A 26,780-nucleotide genomic window follows, 5' to 3' on the forward strand; every position below is an offset into this window, starting at 1 on the left:
GGACATGAAACGCAACACGATGAAGTGGCTCCATCTGCGCTAATGAAAACACCATTTTTAATTACAGGCCACTGCACACATATTGAAATAGTTATGTACAGTTCATATTTCTGTTGGTAGTTCTAGAAAACAATCTTAAAATCCACAAACCAAAAAACGCTTCTGATTATTTACCAGTTCAAACAATAAAAATGTCCTTGGTGTTGGTGTCTTCTATACAGGCTCTTGATATACAAACTATAAGATAAATACATCCTAGTTTTATACATCACTTCCAACACAACCAACCTCAGGTGTGTTCATTACTCTACGGGTTTATTTTAAAGTCTGCTAATGAGTGACATGAAGTTTTATCAGTCCGGTGACCTGTCCAGGGCGTATCCTGCCTCTCACCCTATGACAGCTGGGACAGATTCCAGGACGTGCAGAAGAAAATGGACGAGTGGACGTTTTATCATCTCCAGAACAATACTCGTGCTGGGTTTTGTATGAAGTGGTCACAGGTAGTACAATATGTGTGAACTCACCAAAAATGGTTCTATAACACAAGACATTTAATTTACACAAGACATTGATCCCACCAGTGAGATATTGAGATCACTGGTGCTGAGAGAAAAGCCTTTTGTTACCAGACTTCTTTAACCTGCTGCAGTTGACTAGTTTCCTGCAGGATTGAACCACATTTGCAGTGAGTACTAGGTCTTGTCAAAGTAACTGCTGACACTTCACTGGCATTAACACGTTCCCTATCCTCCTTACAACTAAGTTTAACTTGATGTGATTTTAAAAACTAACTTTTACAAAACGTATCCACTGATTCGGTTTGACTCTGGTTTCTAAAAAGATGGCGGGACATGTTTTTACTTAATATTGTGTTTGCTTTCCTGTGACTTCACACACTCGTGTGGTTTGTCCACACACAATCTGGAGCTACAAGAATGACCTGGATGACTCAGCACGAGTGATCTTCAATGATCACCGTTCTGTTAGCGCACAGCGTGCAGTTCTCACAAGTGTCTGCTTGGAGGTAAAGCTGGGCTACAGCGTTTCTATGCTGTTGTTGCCGGGAGGCGTGAAGCCCTTTCCAGATCCATCAGAGCCAACTCTCTGATTTCTTCCAGAATAGAGTACAGACTGGGAGTTTTGCTCTGACGAAACTCTCTTTCCTCTTTGGAGAGTTTGGGGCGCCGGGCTGTCTTCTCCTGAGCCAGCGCCTCTTCATTCTGACGCACCACCTCTTTGACCAGCTGACTGCGGCCCTGAGGGCTGGGCTGCTGGGACTTGGCACTGTGGTGAGGCTTGTTGCTGATGACCTCGAGGTTTAGACGGTCAGCGTGGCAAGTTGAAGAGTGGACAGAAATACGAACCTGAAGAGAGCAGAGAACGTAAGTCACAGTATTCCTCAGTTCGATCACTACACAGTAATGGCACCTACTGAAAATAGTCTAATGGAATGCTATGCAAAGACAGGCCCACTTAAGGTTTGTGACGTAATATATAACAGCAGTCCTCTCAGCACTGTGCGCAGCGTCACAGCTAAGTAGACAGTGGTGTAGAGTGGAGAAGTTTCCGACTGTGCCACAATTTTGTTCATAAATAGGATAAATTGGATACGTATGTTACACACACGTATCCAATGTAACAAACGTTCATCCATCCGTACACGAACTTTCTTTACTGTGCTTTCTAACATTCACACGACGTGGAGACTGGAGCAGAGGGGGAGAAAAACATTCATTAACACTGTGACCTCGGTCAAGTGTCACAGTGAGGTTGTTGTTTTGTTGATTTGTTTGTTGAATATCATCATCATCTCTTTGTTTGATATGATCATAGCTTGACAGCAGTCAATGCTGTGGTGGACAACTTGTGTTTGGGCTAATGTTTCTTTCTATCTTGTTTTGGCCACATGTGTCATCCATCATCATCCATCAGTAAGCTATGTTGTTAGCATTGCCTTTGCCCTTTGACATTTATGACCCCAGGATAAGTCCATGAAAGAAAGAAAAGATGTTGATAACAGTGGAAGCAGCAGTACTCTGTCACTTTTTCATGTCTTAAAGCCAAAGATGTGAGAATAACACACCGTTACTTCAGTTTCTTTTTGTTAGCTAACCTTAGGGTAATGTTTCCTGCTCTTTTTGCTTAAATCACATGCACTTATTCCTCACAATCATCGTGTGTAACATGCCTGAACTTAATATAACTTGACGCCAGTGATGGGCAGCAACGCATAATTAGATTACTTTTTTCAAGTAACGAGTAAAGTAAGGGATTACTGTTGCAAAAAAGGTAATTAGATTACTGTTACTGTCCCGTAAACACGCTGCTCTACTGTGTTACTAAACCGTGAGTTTGTTTGCAAGAGTGTCTCATGACAATGACATAAGTGCATGCGACGTTTGTGGTAACAAACGTGTGCAGAGCAACAATGGATCATTTATCGAGTGCGAGAGAGAGAGTGCGACCGTGCAGCGTTTAAAGGCGTTTATGTGAAAACAATTACCGCCCACTGTCATTTTTTATCTCCCTTTACAAAAAGGTTTGTGTAGAAACGCCACAAACTGGAAGCATTACATTTCTTGTCTTGGAGGAGAGCCTCCCCCCCCCACACTTATGTTTTTGTTTTCATATAATATTTAAAAACAATAAACTGAATAACTTTAAATGATTTATTTTCAGGAATCATTTTCGTCTCATTCATCTTACTGACGTTTTGTTACCTTGAGATTAGCTAACAAAGCAGCAACCACACAACACTTTATCACAACAAGATCATAAAACGTCTCTTAATGTTGGACCACAAAAGATCCAGTAGTCGTATGAACCTGTGATTCATATACACTCATGCATATATATTTGGAATCGTCGCCTTTAGGCGCTGCATTGCTGGAAACCTTCTAAAATGATTGATTAGCGTTTTCTGTGACTTACGGTGATGTGGTCAAACAGTTTGAAGGTGGAGGTGCCACAGCTGGAGGTGGTGGTAATGCGGTCCGGGTATTTTCGCACAGTGCCACCCTGCCAATCACAGCTGCCGTCCTGTCCCGCTACCACCACCAGGCCCTCTTTGTTCTTCAGATACACAGGCCCCCTCACACCATACCTGTGAACAACATGGCTGTGGTCAGAGGCAGCCTTACTTACTCAGTGATATTACTCAACCTGCTTTGCGCCCTGTGATTTTAATCATTACATGGATTCTACAGCCTTCTCAAAATGACCACAGGTTACATTTTAATAAACTGTTAATATTGCATATCCCTGTAACACCACAAGCATGGAGAACACTGATGTTATTAAATTACACTTTCCTTGCAATAAACAAGCAGCAACCTCCAGAGGTTAGCTAAGCTAACGTAGAAGTGCCACAAACACAAGGCTGGCTCCAAAGCACCGTCCCTCCCCACAGACTCAACTTCAGCAATGCAATTAACTTATTTAAAGCCTGGTAGAGAAAAGATTCGGGGTTTTAGCCGATTTTCCCTGCTCACAATAAATGTTTAAGGAATTAGTTTAGTAAATTTATACAATTTAAAACTCATTTTGAGGTTTTTTAAGAGAAAATAAAACTAGCGTGTATACTGTTAAATATACATTGATTAGCGTGCAATTACATCTTCCAACAAATTCATTCATTGTCATAAACTTTGAATTCGTCTATTAAAAATACACGAGTGGTTGGCCGTCTGTGAGCTGCTGTACAGCTCCATTAAACAAAGGAAAAGAAGAAGACTGCAGAACAAAACACAGGACTGAAGGTTCTTACTCTGGGATAAACACCAAGACACCGTTGTCTCGAATGGAGTAGACAACAGCGTCAGCCACACAGCACGGGTCTGTCTGAGGGTCTCGTTCTCTGAAAAACAGACACTGAAACAGTGCTGTGGATCGCATTTGGGCTGCCTGTGCTGCCTGCAAATGAAACACAGACGTCAGCACAGCTTCTGTTAATAGAGTAAGAGGTGAATCATTGAAAAACACAAACAATAAAACACCCCTGACCCTGTTCTTGCTGTTGACATGGTGAGCCATTTCCTCCACTTCTTTGTTACTGGCTGGTGCTTTACCAGATACAACGCCCCTCTGCATGTGCAGGGCTGCGGTAAGAAGGCGGTGCACGACAATGTCTGCGTACCGACGGATGGGTGAGGTAAAGTGTGTGTAGCGATCCAGAGCCAGACCTACGACAACGAAGCAAATATCAGCACGTTAGCCTTCTTTCTAGTTCTCAGTCGAATAATTCTTCACAAACAACAGACGTTGGACAAGTGTGTGCAGACGTGTGATGGATGGACTGACCCACAGTCACACTGAAACTCTAGTGCAGCCAATAAAAGCTGTGCAGCGGTATCGTACCATAATGGTAGTATTGGTCTTGAGGATGAGCACCAGTGGAGAAGTACAGAGCCTGTGACATAGCAGTGGTGGCCATCATTCTGAACAACCTGTTCACCAAGGGGTCCTGTGGGTCCACAGCTCGGTCCAGTGAGGCAGCTAAAGCCTTGTTGGACCTGAAGGAACAGAGCCAGAAACCAGGGATGAGTGAGGCCTCTCATCTCAGCAGTCAGTGACACAAAGCTACTTGCATCACCATGTCTCTTGTCCTGGGACCGGTTCTGCTGTTGGTTTAACCCCCCCCCCCCCCACAATCCTCCAACCGCACATTCATATTTTGTTTTCAAACTCCATTGCAGTTCATTCCACGCCTCAGATCCTCAGACCTTTTGTAAACAGTTAAACAAATAAAAGTTAACTGTAATAGATTACAGGTTGTAATTAAATAAATCACTGCCTCTTTTAAAAAACAGAAAAACAAACCATCTTTAATTATTTGAGTTGTTTGTTTTGTTCCCGTGTGAGAATATTCAACACTGCTCTCTGTGCAAAACGGGTTTAAAAGCATAAACAGCTGTGGGATCCTGTTTGTCCGGGATTTGAACCGGGGAACAAACTGCGGCAGGATCAGCGTTGTGCCGAGGTCGGCATCGCCGACAGCATGTGTTCCCCCTGCGTGGCGAGCGTTCGCTGGGCACGGAGTGTGGATCCAGGTTACGCCGCCTCCATTACAAACAGTCAGACGTGGAAGTAGTGATGTTTTAGTTTTGTAAAAAAGTGAAACCTGAGTGTCGTTACATTACCATTCAGTTTAAGGGTTACAACAGAAAATGAAATATTTATTGTCCTCTCGTGGTATCAGACGGGATTATTTTAACAAACGAAGGACATTTTGCCTGATAATTATATTTATCCTGTAACTTTACTGTGTAAAGAGCTAAAACCTCCAAAGTTTCAGGAGTAGTTAGTCGTTATAAGAAGTGTTTGTGAACTGAAAATCAAGAATGTGGGATCCTGTTTGTCCGTGATTTGGACAGCCCAGCGTGTGCTCCCGACGCAGGGGAAACTAATTCTGTCGGGGAGACCGACCTTGCCACGACAGCTGTTGTGAAGCTGAAGCCAAAGGCAAGATATGCTTCATCATATGTTCTAGTCTTTGGTTTGGAAGCATATTTGGCTTCAACCTCAACCTGAGCTGAAGGAACATGTCTTCTTCTTGTCTGACTGCTCATGTGACACCTGAGTGTGTCCCCGTGTTATCAAACATTTCAGGTTCACACACTTGTGTGTCTGAACATGATGTGCGTTGGACTACAATATGCATTTCCTCAGTTTCTATACTGAACAGTCAAAAACATTACCTGGTGTCAATGGTGAAACCTTTGGCCTTTGCAGTGTCCACCAGCTGGTTGAATAGCTCCTGTTGTGGTGGTGGGTGACACCTTAGAAGGGCCTGGTTGGGGAAAGCTTCCTGGATCTTGCGGGCCACCCAGTGGTTGGCGTAAATCATGCACTCTGCCACGGTCTCATGGACCTCCAGGGGCTGACGAGGGACCAGGGCCGTAATGTTCCTCTCCTCATCCAGCTGGGCACCCACCTGAAAAGGGAAAATGCTTCTAACGTGACTTCAATGAAAAAGAATATGAAAATGCATCAGTGGGCCACATTTTACTACAGTTTACTTTAACTCAGTTGAACATGCACCATTCCACCGGAACAAATGCTGCACGGAGAACCAAATGTGAATGAATCTCAACCTGAAAACAGTCTACTGTCTTTCCTACGTTCAGCTCTCTATCATACCAGTAAGAACACATATCCCTAACAGGCACACAGCTCTGCTCATGGGCACAGAAACTCCACCGATCTGCTGTTCATGCTTTTTGTTTATAGTGGACAGCCAATCAGAGTTTAAGTTAGCTCAAAGGAAATGTGCCTTAAAGAGAGAACAAAACTTTTCTCAGACTAAGGATGAACTGAGGGGACCCAAAGCACTTCAGCAGGAACCAAAAGAAGCCAGAAAGTTTGGATTTGAACACAGTTTTGGCCGTTTTATATAATAGATCAAGATGAAACATCTGTTGTCCTTATCCTTCAGGACAACTGATGTTTCACCAGCGGTCAATAATCCAGCTTTGTCAAGATAAGAACTTGATTTTTGGGTGGCAGCTCAATCATTAAACACACTTTTAGAAATATATTGGTTTTTCCACTATCCCAGAAGCAACCCGAGAGAATCATTTTTACTTCATATCAATATTCTGTGTGCGTACAGCCATAACAGGAATGCAATAACTGAATAATAAATAAATCCAAGACATCCTATTAGAGAGCATCTTATAGAACAACAGGAATTGTCCATATGAGGTTTTAACAGATGGCCGACCAGCCGCTGTAGATAAATGGCTGTGATCTAATGTGAAAACTGTCAGTGGTTTCACAGTGGAGTGCTTGGTTTCTTTATTCCAATATTCTCACTGAAATGACTTTCTGATAAAATGTTTTCTGCTGAGGAACGTGTTCTGCTTAGACGCCTGATTTTAAAAATAACGTCTCTATTAGACCGTACTATAATTTATTATCGATGAAAAGAAATATATGGTATCCATCTGTAATTCTGTAAATAACACAGCAAAAAACCAAACTAAACATAAAGACCTGGAAGACTCCTGCGTCTAAATTCATTCAGTTATTGTACTGAGTCCTGAACATGTTAGAAATATGGTATCTAAGCAGATTCTTACTCTGGATGGCATTACCTTGGCCTCCAGTAACGCTGTGAGGAACCTTGGAGTCATGTTTGACCAGGACATGTCCTTCAATGCACATATTAAACAAATATGTAAGACTGCGTTCTTCCATTTGTGCAACATCTCTAAAGTTAGAAATATCCTGTCTCAGAGTGACGCTGAAAAACTAGTTCATGCATTTATTACTTCCAGGCTGGACGACTGTAATTCATTATTATCAGGATGTCCAAAAAACTCGCTGAAAAGCCTTCAGCTGATCCAAAATGCTGCAGCAAGAGTCCTGACAGGGACTAGAAAGAGAGAGCAGATTCCCTTCATTGGCTTCCTGTTAAATCCAGAATTCAAAATCCTGCTCCTCACATACAAGGTCTTAAATAATCAGGCCCCATCTTATCTTAATGACCTTGTAGTACCATATCACCCTATTAGAAGCAGGTCTGATCGGAAACCGTTTATTTCCAGGCCAGGGAGCACAAATAAAAACACCCTTAAAAGGTTCCCTCCTGCTCAACCGCGTCACTCCCTACGGAGAGAAGATCTACATGACCTTATCTGCGTATCTGGAGGTCAGCCGCTGCTCCGCCGTGTTGTACCTGTTTGTACGTGTTTTTAAGTCTCTTGATGTCATCGTGTCTAATACACACCCTTTATCTCCTCTCTGCAGCTGGACCATTGCATCCAGCCTGCCATTATCACCAAAGACATCTGCACGGTCTTTTACTCCCGAGACGCCAAGATTTCCCCACCCCGCTCTCTCAAGAACCTCTTTGGGACTGGATACTCCAAAACTCCTGACTGGTAAATCTGGGCTGCTGCACTGTGGCCATCTCTGTTTCACAATCAAAGATATCTGCCCTGTTACAAAGTTTCCTTGTTCAAAACTTCTGCTTCATTATAGCAACCGAGTGACTGGGATCTACGAGCTGAGCTTGTGTAAGATGTCTGACACTGGAAGCTCAGGTGAGCGGCCATGAAACATGTTTAAAGAACGGCAGCTGTTTTATCATAATTCTGTGGAGCGCTTCATCCTAATGAGGGCTCATGTCCTGAGCAGGGATGCAGAGGAGGAGGAGGAAGGTCCTGGACACATCAGTGGCTTATGTGCGTGGAGAGGAGAACCTGGCCGGCTGGAGGCCCAGAGGAGATAGCCTCATCCTAGAGCACCAGTGGAAGCTGGAGAAGATGGAGCAGCTGCAGGAGGTGGGGCCTTAAAAGATTCATAAAGAAATAAATCTGTTTAATATCGTAGAGGGAAAAATGACTTTTCAACTCAAAGACCAAAGTGCTATTCTAAAAAGTTTTTTCTTAGAGTACAGACTTTACATGACTAACCTCCCCTCTTCTCCCCACCTCACATTCGCCCCCATCTTTCGTCCAGGTGGAAAAGACCCGTCACCTTCTGGGAGAGGCGGCTCCCGTGGGAACAGCTCCCACCACCAAGTCCCTGAGTGAGTCTCTGTCCCCCAGCGTGAGCTCCAGCACTCTGTCCACGTCCACCTCCGTCTCCTCGCAGATCTCCAGCACCACCTTTGAAAGCGTGAGAAGGAGCTGGCCACCAAGGTGAGAAAAACGTGGGCTTAGTGGGCGTTCTTGTTGCTGCCTTCTTCCTTCTCTGCTCGGAGCTGATCGGTCTTGTTCCTGTTGTGTTGTAGTGCCTGCGCCTTCTGACACACACCTTCAATACTGAATACAAGCAGCTGGTGAACAGCATCAGTGACTGCAAGGTGAGAAATAATACAAAGAAATAAAAAAATAGCCTTTCTGTGTCACATCAGGGAGTTCCTATATTGACGTCTACCTCATCCTGCTGTTGTTTCACTTCAGCTTTCTCTCATCTCACCGATCGGACGTGATCCATCCGTGACGAGCTTCAGCAGTGCTACCCTCACCCCTTCCTCTACCTGCCCCTCTCTGTCGGACTCGCGCTGTGGCTCCATGGGCCAGAAGTAAACATATTTTTAGGAACATTGACCTCGATCTGCAAACGGTTATTGACAGGTTATCTATTTGATTCTAACTTGGTGTGATTTGTGTTAAAGGACCCCTGAGAACAGCTCACGTGCCTCCAGTCCCTCCTGCTCAGACTGTGAAAACTTCCCGATGGTTCCCACTCTGGAGACCTCCTACCTTGCGCGGGCTGCAAAAGAACGAGTTCCTGAACTTGGTGCCTGATATTGAAGAAATGCGACCAGGGTGAGTAATGCCATATTAACCCAAATACTGTCACTATGACATGTGTCTCACAGACCAAATGTAAGTCGACACTCATGTTCTCTAGTTCAAGCAGAAATGATGTGGATCGATTCAAATTCCTGAGCCTGGATGATTTCAGCTGGAAACAAACCAACTCTGCTTCTTCCTCAGATAATTCAATTCAATTCAATTCAATTTTATTTATATAGCGCCAAATCACAACAAAAGTCACCTCAAGGCGCTTCATAGATACAGAGAAAAACCCAACAATCATATGACCCCCTATGAGCAAGCACTTTGGCGACAGTGGGAAGGAAAAACTCCCCTTTAACAGGAAGAAACCTCCAGCAGAACCAGGCTCAGGGAGGGGCGGGGCCATCTGCTGCGACCGGTTGGGGTGAGAGAAGGAAGACAGGATAAAGACATGCTGTGCAAGAGAGACAGAGGTTAATAACAGATATGATTCAATGCAGAGAGGTCTATTAACTCATACTGAGTGAGAAAGGAGACTGGAAAGGAAAAACTCAATGCATCATGGGAATCCCCGGCAGGCTACATCTATTGCAGCATAACTAAGGGAGGATTCAGGGTCACCTGGTCCAGCCCTAAATATATACTTTACCAAAGAGGAAAGTTTTAAGCCTAATCTTGAAATCTTGTCTTCTGAATCCAAACTGGAAGCTGGTTCCACAGAAGAGGGGCCTGAAAACTGAATGTGTTCACTGACCGGTGTTGCCAGCTTTGGTGGCTCGTCTCCCGCTCGAAGAGGACCAAAAAGAGAACAATACAGTGTTCAGCTGCCTGGCTGTGCTCTACACACACAGCCCTGCTCTGGTACAGTAAAAACCACATTTACATTTGTTTACATTTCCAATGTAGAGGATGAGTTTAGATCACTGTGGTCCAAGCTTGTCGTCAGTTATAGAAACTGGATGTGTTTCCTTACATTTATTTTGTGTTGACAGAAGTCTTTGATTCATATTGATTATTAAAGCGGGCTTTAACCTGTGGAGAAAAGCGTGTGCTCTTGCTCCTTCAAACGGTTTTCTTCAGAGATTTCTCACTGTTTGTACACATGCTGAGTGGCTAGTTTTGAAAACACTTACTTTACCTTTACTACTCTGCTCAGAAATGCAACCTGTGACCTTACACAGCCCAAAAACTTATCCTAAAACATAAATTAACAAGGACAGAAGCTTTTTACAAATGCTTCAACAGTGTAATTCTAACAAGGTATGCAATACATCTAATGTCAGTTCAGAGGTATGAAGTGATGACACTTTGACATCACTGAATAAAAGCAGTCTTGTCATAATAAGCTTTGCTGTGGACAGTTGGCGCGTTCATGTTAAACTTTTTCTTACAAATAAAAAAGGTAATCAGATGTTAAGTTTGTTCAGTTTTAGTTGTTCTCATTGTGTTGCTCCTCAGATCTCCCGTTGTCCCTGAGCCTGACTAAAGCTCGGCAGCTTGTTTTCAGGGCATGGCAATGCAGATATGAGCTAAATGTGACACAGCAAAGAAAAATCAGAATCAAGAAACCCTGAGCTGACTTTCATGGCTGCAGACGTGACATTAAGAGCCTCACAGATCAAAAAAGTATGGGATTTAAACTGCTTCTAGACCTGCACACGTCTGTTTCCAGGGCAGGATATCCATTCCAGTGCAGCAGAAGGAGCGGTCAGTGTGGACCTCGGTGCTGTACAGGACCTCCTGGAGCTGCTTGTCTCCTGGCATCTGGGCTTTCACTCGTATCTGAAGGACAAAATAGGAAAATCAAGTTGCTCTCACTGTCACCTGATTTCCACAGACTGCCATCTGACCACATCCCTGCAGTTGGATCCCACCGCCGTACCTCTAGGATGGGTCTTCTTGGTGTCAACCCAAACCACCCTCTCCTTCAGCTCTGAGCTGAATATATACACATGATTGCTTCTTAAAAAACAAACAAAAACAAAAAAACGTCCCCACACGGAGTGAGACTCAGTCTTGGATGCCCAGATCAGCCAGTGTGGTGTCCAAGAAAGGGAAGGGTTGGTTTGCCAAGTTGGGCTGTACCTCGATGGGCAGTGTCACCAACATGGGGATATCCTGCTCCAGTCTGACGCGCAACATCTTGTTGTGGGACCCCGGGAGCTTCCTGTCTGCCGATCCGCCTCTCCGTTGGCCTGCTCCACAGTCGCCGCCTCCTCCAGAGAGCGTTTTGTGTCGTCTGCTGCCAGCTTGACTTGCTGATCTTTATCTCAGGAGGCAGTGGGTTTTTACCCTCTCCCCCTTTGATCCTGTGCGTTATCGTTTAAAACTCGCTATCTGCATCTTTTGGCTCCAGCACGTCTTTATTGTTAGAGTTGTTGCTTGCTGTGTTCTTCTGCAGGGTGCTGATGATTCATTGTTCTGCTTCTTCTGATGGTAAACGCCTCTGGAAAGCCTGAATATGTGAGCGCGTCTGATTCATACAGAGTTCTGCTCTGCCCCCCCGGACTGATATATGCAGCCAGTGTGAATGTGTGTTATGTATCACTCACATGTTAGGTTCATTAGACTGACACAAGGGTGATGCACGGATGTTGGTGTTTTTAGGGCCAAGTGTGAAAGTGGAAGAAAGACAATTTGCAGGTTTCTTTTGAAATGTTAAAAGAATGTTGGAAATTTGATCAGAATACAGTAAAAATGAAAGAAACAGATATTTTTCTCAGATCATTGTGTTAAATTGTCATAATCCCCGTGTTCTCTTTAAGACTATCAGCTCTACTCTAAACAACCCTGAAAGCCTCTGCTGACACGTGTCATCAGTTCCTTTCTTTCTTTGTAAACAAGGTCGAGTCTGTCAGGTCAGCAATAGTACTTCCTACAGATGACCCATCAGTGTTTATTCCATGACTGTAAACATGTTTCCATTTGTCACTTCAGTCTTTACTCTGAAATACAGGAAATGACATCATGGCTCAAAATCTTTGTCGTTCAAACAATTCTTTATTTAACAATATTTTAACTTTATTTAACAAAATACATTCAATAAAAACTTGAACAACAGAAAACTGATTTTTAATCCAACCACTGAAAAAAAAAGGTAACGACTGAACACAAACAGAAGAACAATTTATAAAGATTAAAATGGAACTACAGGAAGTTTGATTCATAGCCTCATTTGAACTTTAACTTAAACTTAAGGAGAGCCGACCTGAGCTCTGTGGAGCCTGATCTCCAGGGTTTTAAGTTGGACTCTGAAACCAGAGGATGTCTCTCTCTCTTCAGATTCACTCTGATCCTGTGATGGGAACGATTTCAGCCCTGCGTGATCGCGCTGATGTTTGCACAGAGCAGATGATGAAGTGAATGTTTTGGCACAGTGGTAACAGTGAAACAGTTTAGTAGTAACGTGGGATCGTTTGTGTGCAGAGTATGAACTGAGATTACTGAAGCTCTTGTCACACTGCTCACAGCTGTAGTTTCCTTCCATGTGTGTACGTTCATGCTCGTTACGATTACTTGAACGTGAGAAGCTTTTGTCACAGTGTCTGCACTTGTATGGTTTCGCTCCTGTGTGGACTCGTTTGTGTCTTTTAAGGTGACTTGCAGTGGTGAAGGATGACCCACACTGATCACAGAGGTGCTTCTTGACCCCACTGTGAAAGAGTTCATGTTGTTTTAAGTCACTTGATGTGGGGAAGCTTCTCCCACATTCTTTGCAGTATTTCAGTTTGTCTCCAGTGTGTTTACGTTGATGTATTTTTAGGCTGGCTTGGTGACTGAAAGTTTTTCCACAGATGTCACAACGAAAGTCTTTCCCACCACCACAGCGATGACAGGGTTGAGAAATGGATCCATCTGTGTCGCTCTGCTTCTAAACAAAGACACAAAGACAGTGTAAGTCAGTCCTTCAACACTTTTATCCTGAAAGTCGCCTGAAATAAAGAGCATCTCTGCAGACGTCCAATTACATTTTACTGTTTCAATTAACACACTCAGTTTACTGGGCTACAATAACTACAGGGGCGATCGTGGCTCAAGAGTTGGGCGTTCGCCTTGTAATCGGAAGGTTGCCGGTTCGAGCCCCGGCTTGGACAGTCTCGGTCGTTGTGTCCTTGGGCAAGACACTTCACCCGTTGCCTACTGGTGGTGGTCAGAGGGCCCGGTGGCGCCAGTGTCCGGCAGCCTCGCCTCTGTCAGTGTGCCCCAGGGTGGCTGTGGCTACAATGTAGCTTACCATCACCAGTGTGTGAATGTGTGCGTGAATGGGTGGATGACTGGATATGTAAAGCGCTTTGGGGTCCTTAGGGACTAGAAAAGCGCTATATAAATACAGGCCATTTACCATTTACAATACTACCACCATAATACTACAGCAATACTTATTTAATATTACAGTAACATCTGACTTACACTTAAATGAAATGAAAACCTGAATAATGGCTCAGAGCTACTCTTCGGTGCAGTAGAAGTGCTAACATGCTAACACAATTTAATGAGCAGACTTGTTCCAAACAGTCAGACTGAACTTACAAGAATAAAATAAAAATACAAACCTCACAGTAACTGCACTTGTAGAGTCTCTTTCTGGTGTGGATCTGTTGGTGTTTTCTCAGGTACTGTGGAGTTTTAAAAGTCTTCTCACACAGGTCACATTGATAAGGTCTCTCCTCAGTGTGGGTAAACATGTGGTGTTGTAACTGTGCGTCTGTTGTAAAGTATTTACCACACTGATCACACCAGTACACATCTTCTCCGGAGTGAATGCGTAGGTGTATATTTCGGCTCCATAGCTGGCTGAAGGTTTTTCCACAGATGTCACAGCTGTATGCCTTAACTCCAGAGTGGGTAACTAGATGTCTCTGCAAGTGGCTACTTCGAGTAAAAGCTCTGCCACACTGATCACAGCTGTAAGCTTTAACTCCACTGTGGACGACTTGGTGTCTTTTCAGGGAATTCTTCCAGGAAAACGACTTTCCACACAAGTCACAGCTGAACGGTCTCTCTCCAGTGTGGATGAGCTGATGTTGTTTTAGTTTAAACTTCCAGGTAAAATCCTTCCCACACTCGTCACAGGTGTATTTTTTCTCTCTCTTGCTTCTGTGAGGTTTGTCGGCCTCCTGAGAGCGCTGACTTCTCGGTCCATGTTGGTCCTGCAGTGACAGAGATACAGAGTCAGTGAGTGAAATGCAGTCATTGAACAAACTGAAGCTTCAAACTCCCTCCATTAACACTAGTTTTAAACCTGAAGGTGGAGTGTGGCACCAAACACCACCAGAACCTGAACGACTGCAGGTGCTGATAAGTTGCGGTCGCGGTATTTCAACATCTAGTTAGCAATACAGAAGACGAGCGAGAATAAATGGAGTAATATTTTTTATGTGGCAGGTAATTTCAAATGCAGCGATTCTATCAGCCCAACAAACATCAGTAAACACACAAACTGTTTGTGTGCAGTTTGTCTCACAATGTGATGTAAAGACTGCAGTAAAATCCTCTGCAGGTTAGTGCAGGATAAGCAGGCAAGTTTACTGTAATGTGATGGATTTAAGTAAAGAACAGTGTGTGACTGGTGCACAGTGACTGTGGTGCTCATGTCAGAGTTAGATTACATCAAGTGTAGCAGAGATTAACTTAAACTTAAGCTCATGATGCTGACATTCATTCACTGAGCTCCACCCACATACCAACAGTTTAGTGTCTAATATAAAGACAGTGTACTGTCAGTGTAGAGAAAGGAAATCAGCCAGGACAACTCGTGAAACATCTGCAGACATCTGGATGAATTCACAGAGAGCAGCAGGTCAGCTGATCACAGCCTGTACATTAAAAAAAATCTACTGGAGCTCTCAATAGAAATGATTGTGAGCTGTGACCCTTTTCCCCACACTGAGCCACTACAGCTGATTTTAGGGTTGAATCCTGCTGAATCCCACTTTAACATCTTCCTGCTCATTTTGATGTTTAGAGGCAACGTCACCGTCTAAGATGTAGGCATTGTATACATTGTATACATTATTTCTACATTACATTAATATTGCACAAGGTTCACTTAGTTTAGCATAAAATATACATACTGTATCAGTACTTCAGCTTTTAATGGAGTATTTCTTAACACTAGTATCTGTCACCTTCTGTGTTGAGCTCATTGTTTTCTCTGCAGTGGCTGAGCTGAGTCCAAGTAGCTGAAATTTCCTCTGCTGCTCCGTCAGACTCTTCTCCTCCTCCTGATCAGCTGGGACACAAAACAGAACTTTGTTAAGCTCCACACTGCACTGAAGAGTCAAAGTGTCTCATATGTTCATCTGAGAACACACAGAACACATTTTAGCTTCCTTGGGTGGACAACTTGTTTGAAACAAACACAAAAGGTTTGAACACCGATACCAAATTCAGCAGTATGGCACACCAGTACCAGGAGAGCAATTCCTCTTTAAAATATGCCCTGGCCAAGAAAAAACCCGACAATATACGTGTGCCGTGAGAAATGATAGATAGATAGATAGATAGATAGATAGATAGATAGATAAAATTTATTTCAAACATGCAAATATAATTGAAATAACAACAGAAAAAAATAAAAATAACAAAACTTAAAAATCATCAAGTTTTCATGTAAATATCTATGTCTACAGAATGTGTGTGCTCGAAAAGGAGTAGGGTGAAGTTTTCTTGTTCCTACCCCCTTATTTCAAATTTCATTGCTTACAAATCCATATCCAGGATTCAACATTATTTGATCATATATTTAACTATGTACAAGTCTAACACATTGAACATACACAAATAAAACCATTTTCAGCACGTAAACCAGAACAACAACAAACTACATTTTTTACATAAACTAATCACTCTGTTTATAACAGCCGCTTAATCTCTGAGTTTATTTTCTATCTATGTGACAAAAACCTTAATGAACACTTAAGGTTGGGTTACTCAGGCCTTGATTTATAAAAAATGAGGACACAATGAGACAACTCAGTCACTGAGAGGAAGATTTCCTATATTCATGCAATTTATTATTTTTTGAACAATCCTGTGAATTTTTGTATTGATGTACTTGTCTTGATTTCATCTGTATATCCGAGTGGGTGTAGAAATCTGAGCCATCATCTGAGTAAGCCTCATCACAACTTTGCGCTGATAAAGGCAGCTGTGTTTTAGCCTGGAACACATTTATTTTTACATTTCTCATAAATGTATTTCATTATAGCACTTTTACCGCCAACATGTTGGGTCTTTTGGAGCCGGAAGTGACCTTATATGGAAGAAGGGTGGCGCTAGCTAGCTTAGTTAGCAAGCTGCATTCATAAGCTGTGCAGGTGCCACAGAGATGCTAAGTAGCCTTAATAACAGACTAATAAAATAACACAAACTCTGATTACAATGAGCTCATTTAAAAGCTTTCTTCTAATAAAATTCTTTTCTTCTCTGTGTTTCACAACCTTTTGCTGATATCTTTCTGTAAATTAGTTTAAAGCAGCTTGAGTCAATTTAGTCAGATTTTTTTTTTCCAACTTGTTCACAAAAACTTGAGAAGAGACACCGAGGAGAGCAACAGAAAGCCTCATTCAGGAGCTAAACTCAAGATTAACTAGACTCGGATTAATATTAGCTCGGTGCTTACCTTTAAATCAGTCTTGACAATAATCGGAGAGAAAAACGCCATAAAGCGGGAACTCGGCTTCTTCTTCTTCTGCTCTTGTATGTTTTGGCGGTTAAAGCTTTAAGGCGCATTACCGCCACCTGCTGGACTGGACTTTTCATGTCCCAAACATCATCAATTGGGCACAAATTTGTTGGAGTTTCTGTTAATAAAAAAGATGGAATTCAAGGATCTTGTTATTTGGTTTGTTCGTTTTCACCATTTACTCTACAATTTTCTGCCAGTGTATAGCAAACCCCACAGCTCAAATCAATGAAGAATTTAGTATTTTTAACATATTGCTTAAGCTGGAACCAGCAGCTATATAGGCCTAATTTTTAATCCAAACATGTGATAGAGGTTTACCACCAGGAGAAGCAGACTGTAAATAAAAGACTGTGCTACTGAAAACTGTTAGTCTGACTTTGGATTGTAAATATGTTTCCATTTGTCACTTCTGTATTTGTATATGGCTCAAACTATTTGTTATGAAAGCAAAACAAACAAACTGATGTTGTATAAATTGATTCAGGATTATTTACTTCGAGTCCAGAAATCATAGCTGTCTCATCAGATCCAGTTGTGACATTAGCTATAGTTTCCGCGGAGGGTACTTGGTTCTGTATGACAGCACAGCTTTTAGGTTGAATTCAAGCGCTTGAGTACAGCCTGATAATTAGAGGCCTGCAAACTGTTTGCTGATCAACTTTGGAAGTAAAAGTACAGACAGCTATAGAAGACACAGGACACGAGATGGGTTCATTATTTCTTTTGAGTTCCATGTAACAATCCGTAACTCTGTAATTAATGAATGTGCCATTTAATCTTGGCTGCAGCCAAGATTAAATGGCACATTCATTAAATGGCTAAAATGGGTTGGCTGCCGTTCAGCATTTAGCACAAGTCAGCTTTTGATCAGAAAGTTTTCTGGTTTGATCCCTGGCTGCTCCAGTCTGCAGGCGAAATATCCTTGGACAAGATTGTAATCCCAAGCTGCTTTCTGATGCATCCATTGGAGTGTGAATGCTTTATAGAGTTTGTGAAACAGTTGTACGTGTGGTCAGATTGTTTTGTATTTGTGTGTGGATTGAAGCACATGTCTGAGAGCACATCAATCACGGCACATATTTTTTAAAATCTTAGTTTAAATAAAGTTTTTGATTATTTATTATAAAAAAGAGATGATATATATATAATGCAGTGGGCACTCCACCAGCTAACATGTCAGTTAATTTGACACATTGATTTATTTATCATTTCTTTTTCTCTCTCAGCTTTTCAGCTCCATATTTTTGCCATTTCTTCCACACTCAACTCTGTTCTACAAGGTGAGCCCACAGTTAATGTAGGAGAGGGCAGGTGGCATTAAGAGATTTGATTGGGCAATCTAGGGCCCAGTTAGTTCTTCCTTTTGGTGAAAGCTGGGCTCTTCAGTTCAGCATGGCACAGCTCCAAAGATTCTGCAACATCAAACCCTCTGTCTGCTAATGTTACATCACCTGGGCTGAGGCAGTCCAGGTAATTGCAACAGTTTCTTGAAATTAGTTAATTCAGATATAAACAGAGTGACAGTTTACAGATTCAAACATGTCTCAGAGAAAACAGAAAAAAACAGTAAAGCCCAACTCTCCTCTTTGTGATCAGGAAGACAAAATTCAACTTCCTGATCAAGTAGACAAATCATTCAACCAGCTTCTAGAAAAGGAAGATATTCAAAAGTTGAAAGAAATGGAACTCCTAGACATGCAGGGAAGAAACTTTGAGCTCCAAGCAAAGCTTGATAAAGCACTAGAAAAACTAGTGCTGAAGGACAAAAAGAATCAGGAGCTGCAAGTAAAGCTTGATGAAAGACCGCACACAAATGAAGAGTTTCTTCAAGAAAAAAGGCTACAGGAGATAAAACAGAAGGAAATGGATTTCAAGCTCCAGGACATGGAGAAACACAACAAAGGCTTGCAAATCAAGCTTAATGAAGCTCTGCAAAAAAAATTAAGAACTCCTCCAAGAAAAACAACAACAGGACATGAAGCAGTGCAAACTCCAAGGCATGGAGGAAAAATACAAAGCGCTTCAGGTAAAGCTTGATAAAACACTGAACAAAAATAAAGAGTTGCTTCAAGAACAAAAGCAACAAGAAATTAAACAGAAACAAACGGACTGCAAGCTTGAAGACGTGCAGGAAAAATACACAGCGCTGAAAATAAAACTTGATAAAGCCAGAGGTGGGACCAAGTCATTGTTTTGCAAGTCTCAAGTAAGTCTCAAGTCTTTATCCTCAAGTCTCAAGTCAAGTCTCAAGTAATGTCAGGCAAGTCAGAGTCGAGTCTCAAGTCACTGGTGTAAAAGTCCGAGTAAAGTCACAAGTCTGAAATTTTGAATTTCAAGTCCTTTCGAGTCTTTAAAAAGAAAAAAACGAAAAAATAATGTTGCAGTTATGCTAAATGTAAATATTAGACCATGTAATTTTTAAATCTGTGTTTTTCTCAACACATGACAAAATAGTGAACGTAGAAAATATACACAAATTGTGAAATTGCACCTCTTTAAAATGCAGCTCAATTAAACCTAGCTCCAAGGATAATTTTCACCGACAGTTCTGAGATAAGCTGCATGTTATTCTTGGATGCGGTTGTAGGACCGGTGTCGTGCCAAAGTAGGTATCCCCGACAGAATTTGTTTCCCCTGTGCTGGGAGCATGCAGGAAGTACTGATGTTTTCATTTTGTGAAAAATTAGTATCGTTACATTACCATTCAGTTTGAGGGTTACAACAGAAAATTATATATTTATTGCTCACGGGGTATCAGATGGGATTATTTTAATAAACCATAAACATTTTGGCTAATAACTATTTTTATTCTCCTGTAACTTTATTATATAAAGAGCTAAATCCTCCAAAGTTTCAGGAGAAATGCGTCATAATAAGAAGTGTTTGTGAACGAAAAATCAGCAATGTGGGATACTGTTTGTCCGTGATTTACACAGGGGGAACAAATTGTGGCAGGACCAGCCTGATATTATTTGTATCCCACTATAACTTTGTTGTATAAAGAGCTAAGATCTCAAAAATGTCAGGAGTAGTCAGTCATTATAAGAAGTGTTTGTAAACTAAAAATCAACAATGTGGGATACTGTTTGTCCGTGATTTGGACAGTCCAGCGTGTGCTCCCGACGCAGGGGAAACAAATTCTGTCGGGGATACCTAGTTTGGCACGATAGTAACTTCAGGTCACTGCAACAAGCCCAGGTACAGTTTACCGACGGATGGGTGCAGGACCTTGAAATGCACCGTGTAGAACGAAAGACCATCGTACGTATCATAAGTTTACCAGTCTCACAAATCGTCTTCATAAATACACAATCGTTAACCGTTTATTAATAGGACCTTTAAGCTCAACGGTAATTAATTAGCAGTGGAAATAATTTCTGGTACGCGTTACAGAAATGTAGCAGTGACAACAATACTGTATGCTGTAATCGTACTGGGCAATTGGTGATACAAAAAACTGTTTTATCCTGTGAATAAAAGTATATGTTTTTGTCAATGTACCAAAATAACAGAAGCGAAACGCAATATTGTGTCAGGACAATTCACTATTTATGCACAACAAACAAAGGAGCGACAATTTCTGTTCAGCGCCAGACTTGCTTGTAACCTATATCACCAATTATGTTATGAAAATGACGCATTAACTACAACAGCAGACTGACCTTTGTGTAAATGCTTGGAGCAGACTAACCTGTGAGCTGGAGGGTTCTGGGACGTTATATTTGGTCTTTGAATGGCTGCAATCCAGGCCACCCGTCGCCTCTTTGTTACTTCGGAAACATGGCTCGAACAATTTCTCTTCAACAACGTAATCCAATAACAACCGATCTCTTTACCCGTCGGCTTCCCGTGGCTGTCATGCGACCGGCTATTGCAGTTAATAATACAACAGCTTCTTGCCATTTTTGTGTTTCTTTTTTATCGCTGTGATTTCAATTGAAAGCCTGCGTGCGCTAGTACCTCTTGCCACGAGTTCCCAGAATCCTTTGCGGTTTTACCCCTGAATGACGTCACATTTTCAATCTCTATATAATATGTATGTTAAATTTTATATTTGGGGTGAAATATCAAGTCTTTTCAAGTAAACCGGTTCAAGTCCAATTCAAGTCCCAGGTCATTGGTGTAAAAGTCCAAGTCAAGTCACAAGTCTTAGAACATTTTTTCAAGTCAAGTCTAAAGTCATAAAATTAATGACTCGAGTCTGACTCGAGTCCAAGTCATGTGACTCGAGTCCACACCTCTGGTTGTTTATGATCAGTAAAAAATAAAACAAACAGTGGGACACAGAGTTTTCTTAAAAATAAACACATGAAAAAAGTCTTTGGTATATTATCTTAATTGCCTCTAGATGCTCCCAGGGCTAGGACTCAGCTATCTCCAGCATGGACTGCAGGATGGAAGCAACAACAATAAAGAGGATGATAGAGAGGAGGAAGGCTCTGTGGATGACCTGCAGCTCAATGAGGCCAGTTTGGACAGCAAGGATTAGCAAGGTGATCCCTTCAGTCATCCCCCTGCACAGAGAGGAAGCAACCTATTATGCTACAATATAGTCTTTGTGCCAGCGAGGCTTGTACTTGACGCGTGGCAGTCTTCTGGCAGTAGGTGAGCCAGTCTGAGTGTGGTGCAGCCTAGCAGTGTCAGCGTTCTTTTCAGTCACTGGGCGACAGCGTGCTAGATGAGTGGCATTCCAACTCTTTCCATCACTCAGCAAGAAGGCATTCAAGCCTTTGGCTTTTGTTACTGTTACAGGAGGGGTAAATCTGGGATGTCCTTTGGGAACATGGTGGGGTTTCCTTATCCTCACACTCTCTCCTGGTAGAAAAGAAGGTTTCCGTGCGTGACGCCTACCATCAGTGTAACGTTGCATTTTCAACTGATATTTCCGAACTGAGTGACGTGCAACGTATCCAGTGGAGACACAGCAGGAGGCAAAGGGAGTACATCCAGTATAGTACGCATCTTCCTGCCACACAGGAGTTCTTAGGGAGAGGGAAGTAGAGGGAAGTAGTTGCATGCGGTGTTGCACAGTAAACTTGAAGCCAATCCAGCACAGTCGCCTTCCATGGTTTCGACTGCTGGATTGATGTCTGGATACAGGTGCGGAGGGCACGATGAAACCGTTCGATTGCTCCGTTTGCAGCTGGGTAGTAGACAGATGTTCTGCTGTGGGAGATGCCTCTATTCTGGAGGAATGAGGTGAACATTACAGAGGTGAACTGTGCACCATTGTCAGTTATGATGTTCTCTGGGTTGCCATGACGACTAAAGACAGATGAGAGGAACTGAATGACATCATCAGTAGTAGCATAAGGTGAAAAGGCAAGCTCAGGCCATTTGGAGTAGTAGTCAGTCAATGTTATGACGTATCTACAAGCAGGTATTGCAGTATCAAAAGGCCCAACAATGTCAAGACCAAGTTTTTTCCACGGTCCATCAGGCAGTGGGACGGGTTGGAGAGGAGCAGGATTAGTATGTGCAGTTTTGTCATTGGACTGGCAAAGGAGGCATGAGGTTATGGCAGACTGAACTTGCGAGTCCATTTTTGGCCACCAGTAGAGATCTCTTAATCTTTGTTTTGTGCGCACAATGGTGACTTTCATGTGCCAGTGCAATCAGTTTAGGTCTCACTGAAAGTGGTGCAATGAGCCTTGAGCCTCTGAGAACATAATCACTTAGGGTTGAGAGTTCATTACGGATTTTGTAGTAAGGTGCAAGCGTGACATCAAATGCTTTGATTGAGGCAGGCCAGCCACTTTGTATTTGTGAACGCAAAGCAACCAGTTCAGGGCAAGTTGAACAGGCAGAGTCAAAGCCCGCAACTGGAAGTGAGGACATGGCAGCAGAAACTTGGGCTACCATTTCATGATCTGAATCTGATGTGGAATGGGAAGAAACAAGCAGGGGCAGGCGAGAGAGACAGTCAGCTGTATAGTTCTGAGAACCTGGGCGGCAAATAACATCATAGTCAAAACACAGGAGGCGGGCAGACCAGCGGGCGATGCGCATGCCAACCCTATTAAACCCTTTGGTGCTCAGCAGCGTTGTCAGAGCTTGGTGGTCTGTCGGCAGAGTGAAACGTCGGCCCCACAAATACGTTCTCCATTTCTCTGCAGCCCACACACAAGCATAAGCTTCTTTTTCAACAGTTGAGTACTTTTGATCTGTTGCAGGCAGTGTGCAGGTAGCAAACGCCACAGGTTTTTCTGTGCCATCAGGTTGCACTTGAGCAAATACAGCACCAAGCCCATAGTCACTTGCATCAGTAGAGATCACAACACGCAAGGCAGGGTCAAACAGTGCCAGTGCAGGACTATTCACCAGGAGTTTTTTTACTTCTTCAAAGCTCGCTTGTGCACCTGAAGTCCATGTGAAAGTGTTCTTGTCGTTAGCACAGGCACACATAGGGGCTACAACAGTTGCAAAGTTTGGCAAAACTTGGAGTACCATGACACCAAGTCCAAGAAGGATCTCAAACTGAGGGAACTGGGGAGGATTAAAGGGGCAGCACAGCAGCGTTTTGGAAAACAGTGTAAAGGCTTTTCAGGAAGCTTTTAGGACGCTGTGAAAATACTGAATTTGAATAGTGGAGGCTAGAAGTAGTGAATGTATCCTTCCTCTCTATCATTAGATGGAGAGAGTGTACAAAGGCCGGCATAGTGGGTCTGTGGCCACTCTTGCTTGCACTTTTGCGTGTCCGTCAGCCAGCTGTGGAGAAGAGCAAAGTTTTTACATGCAAAGAGCTGAAGTGAAAAGCAGTGTTCCAAACAATGAAATGTGTCCACTCTTTGTGCTTTTCATGCAGTAATGTTTGATGTTTGAAGCAATTTCTGCTGTTGTCCCATTCCCGGTGAAATCCGCTGTCCCTCCAATCCCGATCCTCTTGCAAAGCAATCAGCATTTGTCAGACGCATCAGTCATTGGCGGTACTCAGACAGGATCCTGGATGACTACACGTCTGGGGTGGCTAAGAGAGCAATTGAAGGATGCCATGTTTACTGAATATGTGCCTAATTTTGTCAGGACATAGCTGGGTCCATTGCTTCTGCGTGCTCTATTTTCACAAGCAAAGGCCTGGCTCTTTCTCCTGGCACCTTCTCAGGTGATCTCCATGCCGTGGCTTCTTCTCAAATCAACGTCTGGACTGCCGCAAAACAGCTGACCGTTGTCGACAGGATTCGAACCTGTGCGGGGAGACCCCAATGGATTTCGAGTCCATCACCTTGACCGCTCGGCCACAACAACCACATTTGGTTTTGGAGCTACATACTTGAAAGACATACGTCTTCCAAGTCCTACGCCACACGTCTTTCAAGTAGGATGTGCACAACAACGGCCACGCTGGATTGTAAATGCGGTAGCTGCATGACTTTGGTGAGAAAGCTTGTGGTTTTGCAGTTCCGTGAGATCGGTGCAGCACAGCTGCGGTTGAAGCTAGCTGGCTGACATTAGCTTGCTTGTTTGCATGAACAGTAACACACACAGCTGATGATTTTGCCACCGCAAAGAGCTGATCAGTACATGGTTAGTAAAATGTTATCTTCATTCCAAACATTCAGCACAATATTTAAAGTGGGACTGGGTGTCTTTATGAAGAAGTAGCGTGTCCAATCACAGTTTCATGTAAGAAGGTATATGTATGAAGTGATGAGAACTCAAAGCCTGTGTGAACAGTGTCTTTCCACAGCAAACGGTAGCAGCGAGGCCGATGAAGAATGCACCTGGCCTGACATTGTAAGCCTTTGCAGAAAGAGCGGAGAACGTTTTTACTGTAAAACAGTACGCAGCCCACATGCTTGAACAGCACTGCGAGAAGCAACTGCGATGGCCGGGAATCGAACCCGGGTCAACTGCTTGGAAGGCAGCTATGCTCGCCACTATACCACCATCGCTGTGAAAAAATGCAACATCACTGAGTCATTGTCCGGCTTATGAAGCTTTCAGGACAATTAACAAGGTGGGCATTGTGATTACTCGCTTGTCAGGTTCTAAACTGGTCAAAAGGTAGATCACTAAAAAGACTAGTGCTCTCATGCAACTGCACATTTAATCTCATCAGCTAAGCTTCTTTGCTACTCAAGTGTGGCCTCTCACGCATTTAAACTCTTGTGTGATTTTTAGCACCTTGAGAGTCGCAATGGTCACGCGAGTTCTTCAGGTCACAGCAGACAAGGTGAGAATAGGTGTGAATCTGTCTTGGGACGAATCTGGGACGAGGACGTCTTTGGCTCCTCTCTCTAGTTATTGGACTTTGGCAAAAAGGTTTCACGCTTAATTAAAAAATGAGAGCAAGTGTCTGTGTCCCGAATACAAAGTGGGAGCTGGTTCCACAGAGAGGGGCCTGAAAAGTGATGGCTCTGCCTTCCATTGTACTTTTAAATCCCCTCGGAAGACAGCAGTCTGAGAGCAAAGCACTCTGTTGGGATGATATGGCACTGTGAGATCTTGTAGACAAAATTGGGGGTGATTATTCAAGACCTTGTGTGTGTGAGGGCAAGTATTTGGATTTTTATTTGGGATTTAATTGGGAGCCAATGAAGAGAGAAGTCCATATGGGGGAAATATACTCTCTCCTTCCAGTCCCTGACTGTGCTCTGGATGCAGCGTTTTGGAAAATAGTGTAAAGGCTTTTCAGGAAGCTTTTAGGACACTGTGAAAATACTCAATTTGAATAGTGGAGGCTAGAAGTAGTGAATGTATCCTTCCTCTCTATCATTAGATGGAGAGAGTGTACAAAGGCCGGCATAGTGGGTGTACCAGAGCAGGGCTGTGTGTAAAGCACAGCCAGGCAGCTGAACACTGTATTGTTCTCTATTTTGTCCTCTTTGAGCGCGAGACAAGCCACCACAGCTGGCAACACCTGTCAGTGAACACATTCAGGATGAAGATGGGAAGTGAGGAAGAACTGCTGTCAGTGCTGGAAGAGCTCGACCCCCTCCCCATCACTGCGCAGTCTCAGCAGCCCTCACCCACCCCTGCCTCTCCTGTAGATGCCTCTCAAACTGCATCAGTTCAACCCCGAGTTGAATTATTCCAAGACCGAGATGAGCCCATCTGTTTTGCTGAAATCCAAGAAGACATGTGGTCAGTGCTTGACTACCTCCCCGTCTCTCAGCAGTCTAATGTGCTCTCCTCTCCTCATTCACACAACTACTCGACTCCTAAACAAAATCTCATCTGTCCTGCTGATTCCCCTCCATCCAAACTGGCGTCCTCCCCTGTTGCATTCACTGAATTGCCGTCAACAACCCCCATCTTTTGCCAACTAATGAAAAACAATAATTTCACTATAGACGATTGGACCGATTTCAATTGAATTAAACTGTTACTCCTGTTATTTCAACATCTGTCTTTGTGTAAATAAATGAAAAAACAAACAAAAGATGCTTCTGTCATAAGTTACAGCAGGATGAAACAACCTTCATGTAGTTCTTGTTTTTAACACTGCAAACCTTCTTTAGTTCTTTTGTTTCCTTTCATATTCAGCACACATCTGTCAGTGTCCACTAACTGTCAGGGAAAAGCCAGATAAAAACACTGTGGGGTCTTTTGGGACACGTGCTCGTTGGGTTTACTCATAGATATCAGAAATGATCTGTTCTGTATTCAAAGGATACACGAAGGACGTTTGTATTAAATGCAATATAGCGACTGATCATATGCTGCTTTCTTTGGGGGCTTTTCACCACCATGTTACACAAATCCAGTTTCTAACTGAAAAGAAAATCCTTCACCATTTTCTAATCAAATTCCCTGGTTTCCCATGTCAGAGATGTCATGGCTGATAGGATCATCGCATATTGAGCTCAAAGCTAAACTCTTGTGTAGGGCCTCTT

At 43.0% G+C, this 26,780-nt stretch overlaps 4 protein-coding genes across 5 annotated transcripts in view; 1 reads left to right on the plus strand and 3 right to left on the minus strand.

Moving 5' to 3' along the window:
• The window catches only part of LOC309714677 (kinesin-like protein KIF1B), a 137,847-nt gene that overhangs the window by 84,895 nt on the left and 26,172 nt on the right, over positions 1 to 26,780 (minus strand). Inside the window, exon 11 of the mRNA XM_082547297.1 lies at positions 7,328 to 7,378. The gene's annotated coding sequence lies outside the window, so the exon portion shown is untranslated. The remainder of the gene's footprint in view (positions 1 to 7,327; positions 7,379 to 26,780) is intronic.
• Positions 30 to 5,946, minus strand: LOC309714651 (DIS3-like exonuclease 1). The gene is made up of 6 exons (XM_082547214.1): positions 5,700 to 5,946; positions 4,360 to 4,514; positions 4,006 to 4,184; positions 3,770 to 3,915; positions 2,935 to 3,106; positions 30 to 1,367 (listed from the first exon to the last, which is right to left on the minus strand). The coding sequence occupies exons 1-6, from the start codon at positions 5,846 to 5,848 to the stop codon at positions 1,050 to 1,052; spliced, it is 1,119 nt and encodes a 372-aa protein (XP_082403340.1). The 5' UTR covers positions 5,849 to 5,946; the 3' UTR covers positions 30 to 1,049.
• LOC309714684 (kinesin-like protein KIF1B) lies at positions 7,847 to 10,959 on the plus strand. Its single transcript, XM_082547311.1, has 7 exons — positions 7,847 to 7,886; positions 7,987 to 8,048; positions 8,143 to 8,288; positions 8,467 to 8,648; positions 8,741 to 9,034; positions 9,128 to 10,115; positions 10,927 to 10,959. Exons 2-5 carry the CDS (start codon positions 8,027 to 8,029, stop codon positions 8,754 to 8,756), a joined length of 366 nt encoding a protein of 121 aa, XP_082403437.1. The 5' UTR covers positions 7,847 to 7,886; positions 7,987 to 8,026; the 3' UTR covers positions 8,757 to 9,034; positions 9,128 to 10,115; positions 10,927 to 10,959.
• LOC309714641 (uncharacterized protein) lies at positions 12,235 to 16,973 on the minus strand. 2 transcript variants are annotated; one of them, XM_082547199.1, is made up of 4 exons: positions 16,879 to 16,973; positions 15,383 to 15,486; positions 13,808 to 14,404; positions 12,235 to 13,122 (listed from the first exon to the last, which is right to left on the minus strand). In XM_082547199.1, the coding sequence occupies exons 2-4, from the start codon at positions 15,398 to 15,400 to the stop codon at positions 12,448 to 12,450; spliced, it is 1,290 nt and encodes a 429-aa protein (XP_082403325.1). In that variant the 5' UTR covers positions 15,401 to 15,486; positions 16,879 to 16,973; the 3' UTR covers positions 12,235 to 12,447. The 2 variants fall into 2 exon arrangements, with proteins under 2 accessions (XP_082403325.1, XP_082403324.1); XM_082547198.1 differs by having other exon boundaries at positions 12,235 to 13,125.

The sequence above is a fragment of the Aulonocara stuartgranti genome, assembly GCF_965226115.1.
Source record: "Aulonocara stuartgranti genome assembly, chromosome: 9".
NCBI classification, from domain to species: Eukaryota; Metazoa; Chordata; class Actinopteri; order Cichliformes; family Cichlidae; genus Aulonocara; species Aulonocara stuartgranti.